The 19,801-nt window shown below is 35.9% G+C and overlaps 1 protein-coding gene across 2 annotated transcripts in view; it reads left to right on the top strand.

Moving 5' to 3' along the window:
* PCSK5 (proprotein convertase subtilisin/kexin type 5) overlaps positions 1 to 19,801 on the top strand; it is a 399,481-nt gene that overhangs the window by 122,015 nt on the left and 257,665 nt on the right. For both annotated transcript variants that reach the window (XM_063455029.1, XM_063455030.1), the window contains exons 6-7: positions 15,295 to 15,383; positions 18,027 to 18,199. In XM_063455029.1, coding sequence (XP_063311099.1) covers positions 15,295 to 15,383; positions 18,027 to 18,199 — 262 coding nt within the window. The remainder of the gene's footprint in view (positions 1 to 15,294; positions 15,384 to 18,026; positions 18,200 to 19,801) is intronic.

Below are 19,801 nucleotides of genomic sequence, written 5' to 3'. Positions count from 1 at the left end.
CATGTGACTTGCACAGCCTTCCATAAACACTTCCTGTAAAGAGAGCCCTATTTAGGCTTTCTTTATTGCAAGTTCTGTTTAATTAAGATTTTCTTATCCCCTGCTATGTTAATAGCTTGCTAGACCCTGCAAGAGCCTCCTGTATGTGATTAAAGTTCAATTTAGAGTTTGAGATACAATTATTTAAGGTAAATTACATCTGTTTGAAAGTGAAACCAGTTTTTTTTTCATGCAGGCTCTGTCAATCATAGCCAGGGGAGGTGTGGCTAGGGCTGCATAAACAGAAACAAAGTGATTTAACTCCAAAATGACAGTAAATTGAGCAGTGAAATTGCAGGGGAAAGATCTATATACTAAAACTGCTTTATTTAGCTAAAGTAATTTAGGTGACTATAGTGTTCCTTTAACCCCTTAAGGACACATGACATGTGTGACATGTCATGATTCCCTTTTATTCCAGAAGTTTGGTGCTTAAGGGGTTAAACATCATCTCTGTAAATTTTTGAGGTCAGCAGTTAGGTAAGAGACAGGCAGGTTAAATGGGGTTATTTAACAAAACAATGTTGTAAAAAAATGTATCTGATGGCAGTTTGGGGACTATACCGGTATTAATAAGTATGCTAATTGTAAGCAAATGTTTCTGTGTTGACTGAATCAGACACAGCTGGCAAACATTGTTGCTGGTTTCTTGGGACACTTTAGCCCCTTGGGTTCCAGATGGAATTGTATGCATGGCATTGCACACACTGATGGCTTCTGGAATATATAAGGGCTTTTTGTTGGTATTCTACATTTATTGCATTTACTGACTTGTGAATTGTTGGTAAACCCTCAACCAGATGGCAAGCTTTAGGTTTAATGAGCAAGTTGTGGATAATGTGTCCTGCAATATTGCCATTTCAGTTTTCACGCCATCGCAATTCACTGTTTAGTAGATAAACCCCAGCATTTTATGAGTTTTGTTTGGAAGCTGATCACAGCAGCCATCAGCCTTATGAAGAGCCTTTCCATACTCATTGTGTTTTACAGATATATTTACTTGGAAGCTTTTGTTTAAATGTAATGACCACAAGCAGTAAATTACCCTGGGCCATATGCTGTAATCCTGGGTGTGACGATGAATCGTTTAGCTGCTATGCTATTCAGCTCTTCAGCCAAAAGGTTACTCCGGTTTCTTACAACTTGGCAAAAGAGGCCAAGATCTTGTCAATGGTACAGGCACACAATACTGGAATTCTACGCTGTTCAATTGAAGACAGCAGTCAGCTGTGGATGATGTCAGCCCTGCTATGTAAAGCATCCAGCCTCAGTGCAATGCCGTATGTGATGATGACCACTGCTAGTAATCCCTTATAGGTTGCTTTGGCATGACTGAAACTTCTGGATCTCATTATTTCACATCACATATGGAATGCAGAGGTTTGCAAGATCGGTCCCCAGCTGAGGCATGCTTTATGCAAACGTTTCTTCTCCTTTCCAAACACAGAACATTCCCCTTTGAATTTCGTAATTGGCAACAAAAATCAGTTATCTATGGCTGTCTATATTTTGTTTTTAATATTGCTTGTGAGCAAGGATTCTTGTAAAAAAATAAAAAGGCTTTTGTGATGTCTCTTATTGCGAACTTATATTAAGCCTTTAACCCCTTAAGGACACATGACATGTGTGACATGTCATGATTCCCTTTTATTCCAGAAGTTTGGTCCTTAAGGGGTTAAGGAGCAACAACAGAATAATTGCAGTAACAAAATCAGCCATTAAATATCTTATATCAAGATGTAATGTTGCACTTATGTAATGACGGGTGGGGGTCTGTATAGAGCTTGTAATGCTAAATGAAAAGAGAATTCTGTGCTGGCATAAGGTTTTAAAATGCCAAATACGTCATAAAATGTTTTAATAGGTTAATGATTTTAAGGGGTGTGTGTGCAGTCTTACTGCTCAATTCTCTGCCATTAAGGCGTTATATCACTTTTGTCTCTGTTTATGCAGCCCTAAGCCACACCTCCCCTGCCCGTGACTGACACAGCCTGCATGAAATAAATGGTTTAATTTCAATCAGGTGTTAACTTACTTTACAAGCCTCTAGACAATATAACCAGAACACAGGGGCAGATAAAACCATTTAATCAAGTATGAGGCCATATTATGGAGAAGACAATTTGAAGCATGAGTTATCTGCAATAAGTATTCCTCAAGGGCAGAAAACGTATATTATGTGTCTGCATTAAAACCGCATTACATCATGAATCTTGAAATATTTTCTTTTTTCTACGTTAGAAAATATTCACTTGTAATAATACACAGTTCAATTGTTGACACCAGGTATTTCTGTTCCTGGATGACTTGCTGGATGGAATATATTAACCCCTTAATGAGTTCAGATCAAAATAACATGTAAACAAAACTTTGAATTTGCGCTATATGTCTGTTCAACCATAATTTACCTCTTTCATATTAAATGCACCCACACTTATTATATGTCATTTTGTTCAGGAGATCACACCTGGGCTTCATTTCATATCAAATATTTATATATGAAACATAATTTAATATGAATAAAATATAAAAAATGTGAGAAATTAAGAAATGTAATTTTTTTAGTTCTGCGTGGCATTTTAACTGTGAATAGCCCAATACTATTAGCTGTTACTGCAATAAAGTACACATATCTGTATTCAGCGATGTCTCATGAGTAAAACAGTACCCTCTATGTATAGGTTTCATGGTGTTTTGGAAAGTTACAGGGTCAAATATAGTATGTTAAATTTTTTGGTTTATACACATTGAAATTTGCCAGACTGGTTATGTTGCCTTTAAGACAGTATGGTAGCCCAGGAATGAGAATTACCCCCATGATAGCATACCATTTGCAAAGGTAGACAACCTAAGGTGTTGAAAATGGGGTGTGTCCAGTCTTTTTTAGTAGCCACATAGTCACAAACACTGGCCAAAGTTAGACTTCATATTTGTGTGAAAAATGCAAAAAACTAATTTGAACACTAATGTTGGCCAGTGTAAAAAAGACTGGACATACCCCATTTGCAATACCTTGGGTTGTCTACTTTTGTAAATAGTATGCCATCATGGGGTTAATTCTCATTTCTGGGCTACCATTCAGTCTCAAATGCAACATAACCAATCTGGCAAATTTCAATGTGAAAAAAATGAAATGCAAGCCTTATATTTGACTCTGTAACTTTTGAAAACACCATAAAACCTGTACATGGGGGGTACTATTAAACTCAGTACTGAACAGAAATATTAGTGCTTCAAAACAGTAAAACGTATGACAAGAATGATATTGTCAGTGAAAGTGCCATTTGTGTGTGAAAAATGCAAAAAATGACCCTTTCACTGCCGATATCATCGCTGTGATACATTTTAAATTTTTTAAATACTTATATAATTTTTGTGTTCAGTGAAGTCTCTTGAGTAAAACAGTACGCTCCATGTACAGGTTTTAGGGTGTCTTGGAAAGTTACAGGGTTAAATATAGGGCTTGCGAACCAAATTCTGTGGACTTTCTGCCTGGGTTGTCAGGCAAGTCCCTCAAAGTGTAATTGATAAAAATTACCTAATTATCTAAAAATATTACAGACATATATATATATATATATATATATATATATATATATATATATGAAAAATGTAAATATATATATATATATACATACGTATGTAGATATATATGGAATTTTTTAAAATAATTTTTATTTATATATAAATATATACATAGACCTATATACATATATATTTATGTATATAGATAGATTTATAGTGTATCTTGATATCAATATATGTATTAATATTAAAATACAGTTAGAATGAAATTACACATGTATATATAAATTTTATTTATTTTTCTATAATTTTTTTTACTTATTTTTATATTTACTTATTTTATATATATTATATATATATATATATATATATATGAAAATGAATATCATTCTAAGTGTATTTTGATATTAATATATATAGTTATATATATATTAATATAAAAAAAACTTAAAGACAGTGTATGTATGTATGTATACTTAGATCATATATATATAATACATATACTAACTTGAAAGCTTGAAAGCTTCCATAATTTTAGAGAAAACATTTAAAATTTTGTTGAAAATACATTTACTTTATATCTCACAATTGTTTAGAATGTATCCATATTAAATAATGGTTCAATATTAAATACATCAAATTATACATTTGAAGTAAAAAAAGGTAATGATATATAATAACTGTGGGTGCATGTAATATTAAAGAGGTAAATTATGGTAATAAATAATAAATAAACATATGGCTCAAATTATGTATTGTTTTGTTCAGAACCTGGTCCATTGCCTCTGTCCGTAAGGGGTTAATTGAGATAAAATGCTGCATGGGTGCATCAGTCAGTAAAAATATAACATGTTAATAACAAATCTATTCAAAAAATCAACCTATTAAATGGCTAGCGAGAAACATTACTGCAAGCTATTGCTGAAAGAACTCAACAATCTCATACAGAACATGGAAGACAAAAGAGAAGAACTAAAAATAATCAAGCAGAAAAGAGGAGAAGAATAGTATGAACATTTCAATGCATAACCCTTTGCTTAATAATTCGTTATCTGGACACTGCACTTTAAATTAACCAGGAGGCTCAGTCAGCTTTTGGGTCCCATAGTGGTTATCCAAACTATTGGGATTCATAACGCCCCAAAAACTCCTCAAAAAACATTTCATTTTTGAGAGTTCAAATAAATAACAAATGCTGAAAGAACATAAACATTGAACAATGCCATCACTTTTTCAGAAATCTCTTTCTTTTCACGTAAACACAACTACCTTTCACAGGGAAAAAAAATGACTCCAGCACTGTTATTTATGGAAGACAAAACGCTGGCATTAAAATAGATACATCTTTGTCTGTTCACGTATATCTGTTCCATGTCACTGGACTAATGATAAATATAGGCCAATTCTGCTTTTACACCCAGTCTCCAGATGCACAGTGACTGCAAAATGCAGTCATTCAAGGTGACTCTACTACCTGTAATAATCTTATTGTCTGTGTTAACAGCAACAAAGTTTATGCAATATAGTCTTCTCTGCCCCATGTGGCTGTGAACTTACTTATCTATTATTCCCATAAGACACAAAAAAACATTTGTATTGGTTTTATTTTGTTTCTCTCTTCAGCAAAACCACCCAGAGGTCCAAATGCCATTAGTAAATGCATTTAAAGATGCTATTATTAGAGACAGATTTTTTTTGTTTGATTTCTTTATTGCTAAGAAACCGTCAAGAGCATTTCTTCTGTTGGAATATGTGTAGTTATCCTCTTGACAATAAGAATTTTGGTTATAGGTTATAGTGGTAAAATAATCCAAAAGCAATATACTGGTATAGGGATTATTCACTAAAATGTGAATTAGAATACCAGATTCCAAAATGTTGCGTTGTACACCACGCTGATATGCCAATATTCTTAGCAGTCTAACTTTTTATCTGGACAGGCTAACCACTTTATCGCCGCCATCTTGTGGTTCATGCACTGCCGCGCCCTATCTATACCTCCCAGTGTTCTGAGGTATTGTATTGCTAATGCGGAAGATCTACTACTAGATCAATTAGCAATATCAATGTTGTCAAAATGTGGATGCCATTGACAGGTCAGCTCACTTAGGCAATTATTGCTGTACAAATATGTAAGACTAGTCACCAAAATGCTGTCTATGGCCTTTGCAAGCCATACCCTCTTTCCCAGCACAGATTTTCAGCGTATGCCCAGGAATACTTCAGTCAGAGGCCTCTGTGCTAGAGCAGCAGGAGTGTACACATGATCACGACTTTCTTACGCTAATGACTCAAATTAAACCAACATTATTTTAATAATGAGCATCTTGACCTACCATCCGTTGCTTTCATGGACAGAATATCTCATTTACTATTTAAAAAAAAAAAAAAAAAGATTACCTGCACACTAGCCCCAATCCCTATGCATGTTTAAACAACTGGAAGATTTTTACTATCACTCCAATAGCCATTTAGGTGTAAGCTCACCTGCAACATCAAGGCAAAATCTCTTAGGTGAGTCCTACACTAACAATTTATTTCGCTTCTGAAAAGAGCTGAAAAGCATACTCTGTAATAAGACAGAGAGAGGTATGTTTCTAAACCACTTCCTACGTATTAACCCTTAAAAGGCAACACATGGGGTGTGTTACAGCACCGTAACTTGGCTCTGTAATACAAAACCAAATACAAACATACAAAATTAAGCTCTGTACGCAAAGTTTAGATTTTATTGTATGCTTTGGGGCTAATGGGTACTATAGTAATTGATGTCGTTCAGGAGTAGTGGGAGTTTGGGCACAGGGCAGCTTAATTTTGTATGTTTATATCTAATTTTATGTTTGTATTTTAGTTTGGCTGTGCATCATGCAGTGTTTACCAGCCAACGGCCTTCATAAAAGTAATGCTTTAACGTAGATGGTTCATCAGATTAATAAATAACAGATCACTTGGATAATTTACCTGGTATGTTTACAATTTACTAACTGGCCTTTTTTAACTAAAACTCACGAAAACATTGTATAGTGGGTATTTTTGTTTGTCATGTTACTAATATGTTGCTATATGATATTATACAAAGTGTTCTGGCTGTCTTCAGAGATAGCCAAACATGTTTTGTTGGGAATAGTTTAATTAATCATGTATCTTGTGCGCACTTTGCTGGAAATGCTCTGTAGTGCCAAAATGAAGTCGATCTGTTTCTAGTGTTACTGATTCAAAGAGCAGTGGCCTCGAATCTCATTGGTGTTATTTTTTGTCAAAGTACATTTGGCACAACTCACTATGAGTTTGGATGAGCAGTGCAGGTTAAGTGCTTCATGAGATCCAATAACAAAACTGTGCTGTAAACATAGTTTATATAGGCGTAAATAACATTCTTATTCATGTCATGTAATAAAAAGGACAGTAATGCTGCCTACATAACAGCTAGCTCAGAATAGTGGTATTCAGGCCTTCTTCTTATAGGCAATCTTTGTCTTTACGTTTTCCTGCCAAAAATAAATAAATGTGAGGATACTGTAAGCAGAGCTTATTATGTTACTGGCATTATATGTATAATATAGGTATTTAAAAACTTTTCCTTCCTCCCTCCCTGAATGGTACCTGTACAATGGTACCTCTGAAAACAGTATACTAATGGACTATGTATAGGATCATCTTTTCTAAGGCCATCCTTATTAATGTAATGAGAATGAAATGGCTAAATATCAGATACTGCTGGGATTGTCAGATTAGCCTTTGACATTTCAGTAGGGAAGTCAATATACGCAGACTGCTCCATTCCCATACATGTAATATAGTGGTTTCCAGATTACATGGCAGATGTTGAGAAATAGTTGATAGTATGTAAAGCATAAATGCAGATAGGATAGCAGCAAAATGTTATCATTTTCATGGGTGTCATATACATTTGACAAACTATAAGTGATGAACCTATTTAATCACTCTGGATTAGTATGTCTTCAGAACTTCATTGATTGGGTTCTGCCTCTGGCATTTTAGTGCCATTGAACAGAAAATGAAACCAAGTACTGGACTTAATTATAAGCTATTAAGCATATCTGGAACCTTTTTAAAAGGTTCACTCTGCGGGAAGGAATTAGAAGCAGTATGATTTGGGATATTCAGCACTTGACAATTTCCTGGGGCTATATATATATAATATGTTTTTATGTTTTTTTTATGAGACCTAAAAACCTAATGTATGGAAATGAGGCACCTGACATGCTGTATAAACATATGTACTTGTATAATACGACAGTTTAGAGATTGATATTATGAAAGCCATGTCAGTGCTCACAATTGTATTTACCATGCCTGCAGATAAAATTCTTTAACAGTGATTGTGATCAATACTCACTATGAGTTGCATATCTTGAAATGTACATCTCTACTGAGCAAATCGAGGCAAGAAACAAGTAAATGTTTTATCTTGTCTTTAGTTATGATTTCTTTGGAAATTGAAACTCATGCATATTTAACCTTTTAACAGCTTCAGTGTATGGGTTTAAAAAAGACAAAACAACTTACCGGTAATTTTTTTCAAAGCTATTACCTCTGTCATAGTCCAAGCAAATCAAAATGGCTCCAAAAAACCCCACACTAAGTCTTCATACTATTCTACCGATCTACTTCCCTAATACTTGCTTTACCTCTTGTGTCACTTTATCCCACTCCCTCTAGCATGTAAGCTCATTGAGCAGGTCCCTCAACCCCACTATTTCTGAGTCAAACTTGTCTGGTTACAATTACATGTTTGTTAGTCCAGCCATTGTAAAGCGCTATGTAATTTGTTGGCGCTATGTAAATATAATATTAATAATAAACTTTAAATATTTCTTTCTCTCTCTCTCTCTCTCTCTCTCTCTCTCTCTTTCTCTTTCTATATATATATATATATATATATATATATATATATATATATACATATATATATATATATATATTCTTATATGCAGACCTACCAACAGTCCTTATTTGGTCAGGAGAGTACTGATTTGGGGGTCCTGTCACACTGTCCTGGTTTTGTTCTCTGTTGTCCCACATCTGGGACATGATTAGAAGTGCTAAATCTGAGCAGGCACTAGGAGTGAGCACTGGTTTCATGTTGGGAGCCGTACAGACATTATGCCAGGTTGACATGCCCCTTTAATGAGTGGGCATGCGCCTTTTCAGAGTAGGCTTGCCCATTATGGACATCACCAGTGATGCAGGCTGCGTGGATAGATAATTATTTCAGTGGGTGATTTGTGAGGGCTTCTTAACCCCCTTCCTGTGTTATGCCATCCTCCAAAAGGTGAACTTTAACCACATTTAACTGCATGGCATGTCCTAATGTTCTTGTCCCCCATCTCCCCTCCCAGCATACTTACTGCCAAACTGATCTGATTGGCAGAGCCAATCCCCACGGATCTCAATTACAGATACAATGTTAGAGCCAATGAATGTAAACATTGGCTGTGATTATGGGCTCTACCATTCTCTATTCTCACTTTGATGTAAGGTGAGAGAGGCGAGAGATCTCTGTCACAGTGCTTCTGCTCTGATTGGTCAGTAGAGCTCATCAGTTATTGTTTAGTGGGGGAACAGATTTGTTTTTGTTTTTTTTAATTTCAATTTGACCTTTTTTGTCAGATTTAACATTTTTAATTTTTTTAAGCCTTTCATGCTGTGCCTGATCACTGTACCGTGTCTGTAATCAGTCTGCCCACAGTGTTCTCTCTGATCAGCCTGACCTGTTAATTATTCCTTTTTTTAATTAGTTTAAACAACCCCTTTCAGTGCTGACTGCACCTTTTTATTCTGCGATCAGTGAGTTATTTTGTTTTTTTGGTGGGCTGTGTAGGGTTCACTTTGTTGGATGGAAGTGGAAATCAATCCTTTGCATCATCGCACGTCATGCCATTCTATCTCATGAATCAGAAAGTGATGCAGTGGGAAAAAATGCAGATTGTCAGCCCCCTAATCCTTCCACCTTTTAGTGACTTTGTGGCAAGCACTTTCCATCTAGGCTCCCTCCCTGCAAAAAGTGTGACTTGGTTTATTGGTTAGTCTGGATTCTTGACCTTGGTTGATCCAGAATAATCTTTGTCAGCTGCCTGTACTAACAATTTGGCTTTTTATGCTGACTACTCTGACTTCTGTATTTTCTGACCATGGCCTGTCCATGTTTATGTTATGCCCAGCCACTATAAAATCGTTATATAGTGTCTACATTAAACAACTCAAAATACCACATTTAGACTACACTGGGTTGCCTACTATTTCGGTATACTATGATTAGGGATAATTTTTTTTCATAGTGTGCTATAAAGTCTCAAAGGCCCAAGAAAACAATTTGTCACATTTTCACAATTGAAAATGGCATGTAGAATATTTCACACTGTGACTCCCCCCTCCGCTTTAAAAAAAAAAAAAACAAAAAAAAAAAAACTAAGGCCATACTGACTAAAGGTGACATGGGCCCAGAAAATCAATTTATCAAATTTCCCTGTATAATGACTGAAATAGCCAGCACCTTAACTTCCAAACCTCCCATTAAATCTGTATGTTTTGGTGGGAAAGATTAGATCAGTCTAGAGCACTATACAAATTTGTGTATATCATTTTGCCGGGGTGTCATGGAATTCAAGGCAATGCTTTTGTTAATCTGCATTTTTATTGGTAACGTATCATGATATAAATACCTTTTGCCAAACCTTATGTGTCAGAGAATGTCTCCTTCAATGTCTGACCGTTTTCAACAAAACAGGGGATTGTCATCTTTTGTAAACTGAAACATATAAGTTTGAAAAAGTCTAAATTAAAATAGTTTTTTAGACTTTTTCCAATTATTCTGTTTTAGTCCAAAATTTCCTATTTGAATGTGAAATCCTCTAAATGTTTTGAATAGTGAACAAACCGTTTAATAAGGCATTTGGTGGCAGAATAATATTTTCAGTCCAGAATAACGTTAATCACTATATCACTAGCGTACACTATGCACTATAGCATTAGAAATACAAATGTGTCTTCCTAATGGTATGGTTCACTGGTAGCCATTTAGGTGACTGGCCCACACCTAGAAAGAGAACAAAAGTTATTTTACTTACCTTTCTTCTCTTGCAGCGCCAGTCTCCACAGCTGACCCCACCTCCTTGGCTGAGATTGTCAAGATAATTGACCCGTAGGAAAGCATTGGGAGGCTAGTGCACATACGTGGCAAGACACCACATTGCACCAAACAGATGGTCTCTTTTTACTCTGCTATTTCCTCAGAAGTGCAGAGTGATGACAGCCACTAGAGACACTTAAACCCTGCAATGAAAACATTCTGCCAAATGTTTTAGCTGCAGGGTGAAATGGGGGGGTGGCACCCAGACAACTTCATAGTCTCCAATTAATGGTCCCGGTGATGTTTGCCATTAGTGCTTACATGTGCCAGAAAACTGAAAGGATGGCAGCTAATCTATTAGGTTGTTCTAGGTTTTAGTTTGTATTTTTGGTATCTGATATAGTTCTGCAAGGCTTCAAAGCAATTCTATTTCTTGAGAGCAAGTGAAAGATTTCTTCTTTGTTCCCAAAATGTGTTTTCTCCAGGTAGAAGCATGTTCGTCGAGCTATGCTTAATAATGTAACATTTAGTGTAACCAAGGTTTCCTGTGGTCTTTCAGCCCACTTTATCATCCTGACAGTAACACAAAGAGCCAATGAGCAACCTTTTAGCCATGTGTCTCCTTAGACTGTAATTTAAAAAGCCTGGGAACTTGTTCCTCTCCATTATAAACAATAAAGGAACTTCAGTGAAATGAAGCACTCTCTCTCTGATCCAGAATTTCTCAGGCACAGGCTCTTTATCTAATTTAAACAGCATTTTCTCTTGAGGATAGGCCATCAGCTTTTCTTTTAAAGCAGCACTACCTTTGGTAATTGCACATTGCCCCACAGAGAAATCGCTGTTGGGCTGTATTGGTCATCTGACCTGAGTACTATAATCACATACTTAGTTCATACTTGTTGGAATAGAGATCCCAGAATTCACTTCTAGCTGTTGGATTTCAGAGAATTTTAGGAAATTTGAATCCACAAAGCAATTTAAGAGCTAGGTCTGGAAACCCTGTTTAAAATTAATATTGTACATCACTGAAAGACAGATATTTTACTTACTATGGATCTTCCTCCTTGGTAATCTTACAAAAAAAAAAAAAAGCGAACAAAACTGGGGTGACAGAGCTGCATATGTATATATAATAAAGTAATAAAACATTGTACCAAGCACTGCAAAGCCTGCATTTTATTTGAAAGTTTTACCATATACCAGTGTAAAGCATGATAGTTTTCTAAGAATTCTTTCTTAACCGATGCAAATAAAGTGAATCTGTATAACGCTTGTAAGTGTACCAGAGTAACACTTTACAAGTCATCCAGTATCTTTCTTATAACCTTCTTCATCACCTTGAGACTCATGTGTGATGCCCAACTCATGTTAGTTCGTCTGGCATTCAAGGCATTAAATTAAATTGTTGAAAAGTTGACACATTCACACTTTTTAGTTTTGCATTTCCTAATGCCCCTTGTGTCTTAATGATTATGCTTCCTCCATTTCCCCTTGCCCTTTTCTATTTATCATCTTTCCTTGTACCTCATATCCAGATTTGGGCACTGCCATTGTGTTCTCCTTTGTACATGATGTCTGCGGTTTGCCCTCCTTCTTGTGACCGATGGATTGTAGGTAAATTAGCTTGGCAAGTGAAAATTACCATTTTCTCCAGACTGTTTCAAATATGTATGATTGAATGATTAATTTAAAAAGAAGCCTACAATGTGACAGTGTCTCTTTAATGTAACTCATTGGTCACTGACAAATGAATGCAGCGCTGTCATGTTTTGCTAGATGTCAATACCTGGGTGCCTCCATTTTGTTCTTCTCTCTGAAGTGTGACCTTCTGTGGGATTCTTTTAACCAATGGGTTGTGGGTAAATTAACTTAGCAACTTAAATGTAACTTTGCCAAAAAGTAAGTTTCCCATATGAAAAGGTAGTCCCTTTTAAATGTTATGTATAACTAAAAAAATAAATGATAAACAAACAAAAGAACAGAGAGGAGGATGCAGTGCCTGGTGTAAAGAATGGAATACTAAAGGGGAAAAAATAATACCTATAATATGACTTAGCTTTTAATAGAGTAGATTAAAAAGTCCTATAAGGACTAAAACAAGCTTGATTTCCTAAACTGTGTATTTTAATTATCACAATTGTAAGATTTGCATGTAGCCATCTCTGCAACAGATATCATTTCACAAACTGTTGCAGATTGAGTCTACTAGCAACTCTATATCACACATTTAGAGTCATCTACTAAACTATGATTTATTGAGATTGTTTAGGACTACTTAGTTGGTGGGATCGTGATCTTATTTGATCACAATTACAGGGCATGTGCCCAGGCAACTTTAGTACTACAGTGTACCCAAAGTAAAGTATTTCCATTACTTAATAATGATTTACACAGATTGAGTCATATCCTGTGGGTTTGAACTAGGTCCACTATGACCACCATCAAAGACATTGATCCAAATTTATAATTTTGAGACACATTCTCATAATATTTATCGGTGGCATTCATCAATTCATTGCCACTAGTGGAACAGCCACAGCTGTTTTTATAGTTGTTTGTATTTTTGTTACTTTTTGACTATAGAACTATATGTTATGTGTTGTGGTCAGTTATTGTTTTAGTCCTTATAAGACTTTTTAATCTAATCTATTAAAAGCTAAGTCTTATTATAGGTATTATATTACCCCTTTAGTATTCCGTTCTTTACACCAGGCACTGCATCCTCCTCTCTGTTCTTTTGTTTGTTTATTGTTTATCACAGGGTTATCCCCCAGTCAGGAGATATGGACAGGCATTAGATATTCCTTTTTTTGTTTTTTCTTTCCTTTCTTTTCTTTTCTGTTAGTCTCATAGTGCTTGAACTTCTTTGATATCAGTACGGACCTAGGTTTAAGAAGTAAAATTAAATCACGCTGTGTTTTTATCATAGTGGACGTGGAACTGCTCACACACAAAACCATCAAATAGTAAATAGGAATTGAATTTAGAAAAACTGAGCCTAATGCTGCATTCAAGGCTAGATGGTTTTATATATTATTATATATACATTTGTAACGTGTTATATTAGCATTGATTTACAAAGCCCTACAGCTGTTGCAACAAATGTGGAAAATAACATTTATTGTACATAGAGACAACAACATAATTGCCCATTGAAAGAGAGCAAGAGAGAATGTTATGGGCTTATTCTCTGAATTGATTGAGTAACAGTAATACATTGCAAATATAGCATAAACCATAGCGAGCTTTTTCTTAAAAAAAGAGTTCTACAAAAACATCACTTTGCTTTTTTTTATAGAGCATCAAAGGTTTTCTAGAAAATATTTAGAATGGGAGAAAAGCCTATTCAAATGTATTTTTTTCTCCCACCTGTCAATCAATTATTTGTGATAGATTTTATGTGAGGAGAAGATAGGAGGGATCTTCTGCTCTCCACTCATATCAACCACAGCACATGCACTGTAGTTGCTATGGTAACTTTCTAGCCAGCACTGCTAGTGGTGGCCAGGGAATATAGGAACAGAGCGACTGGCATCAATCAGTCTGGTTAGATGCCGGCATGGAAAAAGGTTTGCCCTCCTAGGGGAAGCTTCTCCAAGCAGGCCAAATCAGTGAACAGACCAGGCAGAGTGTTGGTGGACTGAAGGTGAGTGTTACAGAAGTGTATCACAAACCTCTGTAATGAGATTGCAGTGAGGGGAACATCAGGTAAGTAATATTTAAGCAGAACTGGGAGCATAGCTGACTGAATATTGTGCCAATTTGGCTATTTTGACGTTCAATTTGAAATCTACTTTGAATTTTCACTTTAGTTAATTTAGGTTTTGTTGGCACAAAAAATGCACCAGACTATAACTATCACCATTCTCAGCCACAATAGTGATATCTGGGGGAAACGTAGTATAGGGGGAGTTTAATCATTTTCTCTATATGTCACTTCATTCATTTTGGAGACATATTACTTTACATATGTCTGTCTTATGTTTTATTTATTTTTGTTGTATTTTATTTCTGTGTGAATTTGTTTAATGTCATTGAAAAAAAAAATGTTTTGGCAATACAAGAGTTAATGGATTTATGTGGCATTTCCAACAGGCCTTGAACTGACAGTAATATGCTGGCTGCTTTCCAAATATCTCTAAAGGCCTATGACATTTAAAAACAACAATCCTCTTAAAATGTCACGGCTCCAGCAGAGTTAAACACTGCTGGAACTCTGAGTGGTACTAAGAAGTAAATTACCTTTATGATAATAGCTTTTTATTGCAGGAATTGTTTACCTTGTCCCTGTGTCCCTATGGCTATGATACTAGAGAATTGCAGAGAGGTCTACATAGCAGTCACATCGGGGCCTCTTATCCTACCTGGAAACCATATCCCTACACTTGTCTCTATGATTCGCCACATCACTTAATGCTCACAGATGTGCTTACATGTCATATTTGGGTACTAGTTATTCATATAGATGCCCATATGGGGAAATCCAATATATCTGACCAATAAACTACTACAAGAGTCGCAGTAGTAACTGGTCTTTGGGCAATAGATTTATGAAAACATATTTTGTACATTGATTTATCTATTATTATTCTCTATTGTAATAGATTTTGTATTTTATTTTATAAAATTAACAGACATGGGACTCGTTGTGCTGGAGAAGTTGCAGCAACAGCAAACAACTCACACTGTACTGTAGGAATCGCTTTCAATGCCAAGATTGGAGGTATGTAGTGTCACCTGAAAGAGGACATCAGATTTTGCCACTGACAATATGTCCTTTCTGTTTGTCAGTATTTGATTATATATTGTTTTGCAATTAGAATTCATTTTTGTTGGATGTGTGTCACATGGGAAAATTAAACTTTACCGTTTAAAGAAGTATGATGACATGTCACAGGTATTTAAGGGGTTAATATAATATGGTATGATCATTTCTGCCTGTTTTTTAGTTGCCAATACCTGCAACTAGTAAACATATGTCCACAGTCATCACAAGTCAAACATAATGTCCCCTAGAAATAGTAATATCACAGTAATGTATCACATCTGCTCAAAACGTCAGAATTATGCAGTTTGTACTTTGATATTAACATCCAGTGTATCTGTACATTTCATAGTCGAGCTTTCCGGATGCCTTGACATGGCAGACTTCATAGATGTTCTTTTAAGACAGCTCCACCTGCGCATGTGTGAAGATATTCTTTGAAACAGCCCCGTTGGAGGGTGAGAGGGCAGGTTTTATTAATGGGCACAACATCATTTGCTAAAGAAACATGAGTTCACAAACTTGATTTTTGCTGGGATTCCTAGATTTCTGATATTGGCTGTAAACAATGAGAAAAAGTATAAAGCATTGGAACTATGACAAAACTCAATCTGGCTGTCTTTTTTCTGTCTGTCTATTTAAATAATACTGTAGATGGATTCTGGAAATTTAAAGAATGAAAGTCTTCAAAATCTAGAGATGGCAAGATATCCTCCTAATGCTCACTTCAGTGTTATGTATCTTTTATATTACATATTTTATAAAATTAGGACTAGCGTTAGAGCTAGGGTTTGTGCTGCAGTTAAGGTTCCTTTAATAATATATAGCACTGGGACATACATGTCCCAGTCTACCCACAACCGGTGGACGTTACCCTCCTGAACAGCAGTTGCTATTTGGACCTGGTGTCCTTAGGCATATCTTCATTTGCTACATACTGGGGAAAGTGGTTAGGGATGAAGAGGATCACTTTGCTGCTATCTCCCAAACTCCTCCCTGGTAAAATAGTGAAGGGACTAAATACATAGCAGCAGCTACAAATAGTCTCTGCTGTTCAGGAGTATAATTTCTACTTAAAGGTACACTATAGTCACCAAAACAACTTTAGCTTAATGGAGCAGTTTTGGTGTATAGAGTGCCCCTGCACTCTCAATTCTCTGCAATTTAGGAGTTAAATCGCTTTGTTAATGCCGCCCTGACCACACCTCCCTGCATGTGACTTACATAGCCTTCCTAAACATTTCCTGTAAAGAGTCATTTATTTACACTGTTACACTTCCTTTATTGCAAATTATGTTTAATTTAGAATGGCTTAACTCTGTGTGCAAGACCCTGCTGGAGCCTCCTGTATGTAATTAAAGTTTAATTTACAGAGCAGGAGATAAATACTGTAAAAGTAAGTTACGGCTGATAGAAAGTTAAACCATTTTGTTTTTCATGACAGCTGTGTCAGTCACGGTCAGTGGAGGTGTGGCTAGAGCTGCATAAACAGAAAGTAATTTAACTCCTAAATTGGAGATAAGTGAGCAGTGAAACTTCAGAGACATGATCTATACACCAAAACTGCTTCATTAAGCTAAAGTTGTTTATTAACTGTATTGTCCCTTTAAGTATATCCGTCAAAAAAGAAAAAACGAGGTCTGCGCAATCAGCTATTTTGTGCACACCACAGGCTACTAACATTTATTGAAGGACACAAATACAAACGTTTCAGACACAAGCCCTTTATCAATGCAATGTCCTTAGGAGACACAATGTGAACTCATGAATATATTGCATTACATACATAAAAAATTAACAGGAATCCTATGTGCCATCCTCTGGAAGTGAATGCAGGTGTGTGCTTCATTCTAGCATGCTTCAGCCATCTTCTGGACTTCCCAACATCTGGCACAACCACGTGATGCATTGTGACGTCCCGCGTCACGCACACCGCGTCTGATTTCACAGCAATTTGTTAATAGGAAACATCAAAAGACATTTCTAAATAATTCAAATAAGGGAACAAGCCCACAATATCTCTCTATAAATAAAATAAATGCAGAGGCACAAAACTTAACAAAAAATATATATATTAACAATACAATAAGACAAATACATAAAATAAATACAATAAATAAATATATACAATCCTGTGTACAGCATATAACAAAAATCATATTTAAACATAAACATATGTATCAAGGCAATTTTGCCTGGATTTGTGGGAGGAGCTGGTTTCCACTCCTAGCCTACTTAAGGCACGCCCCTTACCTTGCTCCTTACCGTTGAATGACCCTCCCACCACACCACATTTTAACAATTATTTCCTTTCTATTTCTTTTCCTGGATAGGCCCTCTTCTTTCTCAGGCCTACCTCATCGTCGGTTCCAGCACACCACAACTGACTTGCTCTTTTTACTATCCTACATTTAATTGTGGTATTTCACACTGTACGATCATAAGCACCTAACACAAATATATAATATTTGTATATATATATGTTTATATACTGCTTTTTGTTATATGCTGTTCAGAGGATATAAACCACCTGATCACCAAATGTTAAAAGTAGAAGGGCCAATTTCTCTGCATCCTATTATATATCTGTTATGGTTACAGGGGTGCGAATGCTGGATGGAGATGTGACAGACATGGTGGAAGCTAAATCTCTCAGCCTTAATCCACAACATGTGCATATCTACAGTGCAAGCTGGGGTCCAGATGACGATGGAAAAACAGTAGACGGGCCCGCATCACTGGCTCGCGAAGCTTTTGAGAATGGCATCAGAACAGTAAGTGTGCAAACACCAGATGGGATATTACATATGCAAACGATACATGGATTGTTTAATCATTTGGCTCCACTTTCTGCTGTGGACCCTGGCCATTCCATTGTTCAAAATGCAAAAATTTAATTTAATCAGATAAAAAAAAAATATTGCCATTCCATTTAGAACTGTGGCATCTAAATTAGTATCTTGCTATGTTCTCAATAATATAGTGACACCCTAATTCCCAACATTATGCCACTAAGTTTCATAAATTTGCTAATCACTCTTTTCTTCTTGTAGTCACCACAATAAATGTATTTTATTTGTTGCGTCTAACATTTAATTTTCTAACAGTAAGATTTCAAAACGTCAATGTCTGACAAGTGATAACGTCTAGTTAGCTGTTGCACGATTGGCCATTCCAAGTGACTATTAAAGTGGCTATACAAACCGGTGTTCTTTCCACACTGTTCATAGTCCAGATTGGTAAAATGCATTATTCTTAGTGGCAAACCAAGCAGTATGTAAGTGACACCACAAGGTGTGGGGACAAAAGATCCCTCTGAATGACCTTTCCATGCGTGCTGGTCAAATTAGTTTCATTAGCAATGGGTCTCAGAAAATGTCAAAACCTGCAGAATTGATAGAGATTGACGAGACAGATGAATTTTATCAAGAAGAACCCACGGGCAAAAGGAAAATATTTGTCGTCCTCCATCCGGAAATAACAAAATATCTTTTCACTATTAAATGCATAATACTTGCTAGCCACCTGGCACTATGCAACAAGTATACTTTAGAATAAGTGTTAGATTAAATGGTATATTGTGATGCCTTACCTAAATCACATGGACTTATTTCTAGTGTCAATTCTGTTCTCAGTGAATGTCAATGAACTGAAAAAGATTGGAAATTCTTTAAAGTTTAAGAAACTAATGACATAATAGTTTTCAGTTCCTCCCAACCAACTGTTTAATGAAGAACCCTTGCTGTTTTGGCATGCTGGGAGATTTGCGGTGTAAAAGAAATGTCACTAGCCCCACTTTGCAAAGACTTCACATTTAGGTTTCTACACCGTTATTCAAGTTATTAAAACCTGCTACCATTATTTCTCAAGTCAGATTCACTGAGAGTGTGACTACTAAAACAATAAATGCTTTGGGCATTTACTAAAAGATGCATTAAAAATACATTTCCTTTATCAAAGTGTGCAGACAGATCTCTGTATTAGATTCCCTTCCAGCTAGCACATGCACCATCCCAGACCATGATGTAATGCCAGTTAGGCATCAGTCATATCAGGATAGGATTCTACTGTACCTGCTGTGCTGTCATTAACTGCCTGACCGGCCGCCTTGTTCATCAGAAGCAATTACTCATACATCAAAGCTAGTTTGTAAATATTTTATTCCAGAGAAAAAGATTTACAAAAGATTTACAAAACTCTTTAAGGAATATGAGGACACCATTACAGTTCCATTCATATTAAAGGCAGATAGGAATAGGGTGTAGGGCTCCTGGGAACTATTGGTGGTTCACCAAGTTTGTTACTCTGATTGCACAGCTGTCATTTACAATAAATTATGGCTTTCATAATGTCTTTAGTTGCTCAGATTACATAGT

The sequence above is a fragment of the Pelobates fuscus genome, chromosome 5 (assembly GCF_036172605.1).
Source record: "Pelobates fuscus isolate aPelFus1 chromosome 5, aPelFus1.pri, whole genome shotgun sequence".
Lineage (NCBI taxonomy): Eukaryota > Metazoa > Chordata > Amphibia > Anura > Pelobatidae > Pelobates > Pelobates fuscus.
The sequence above is the reverse complement of the archived record's forward strand: the minus strand, read 5'-3'. Positions and strand labels throughout refer to the sequence as shown.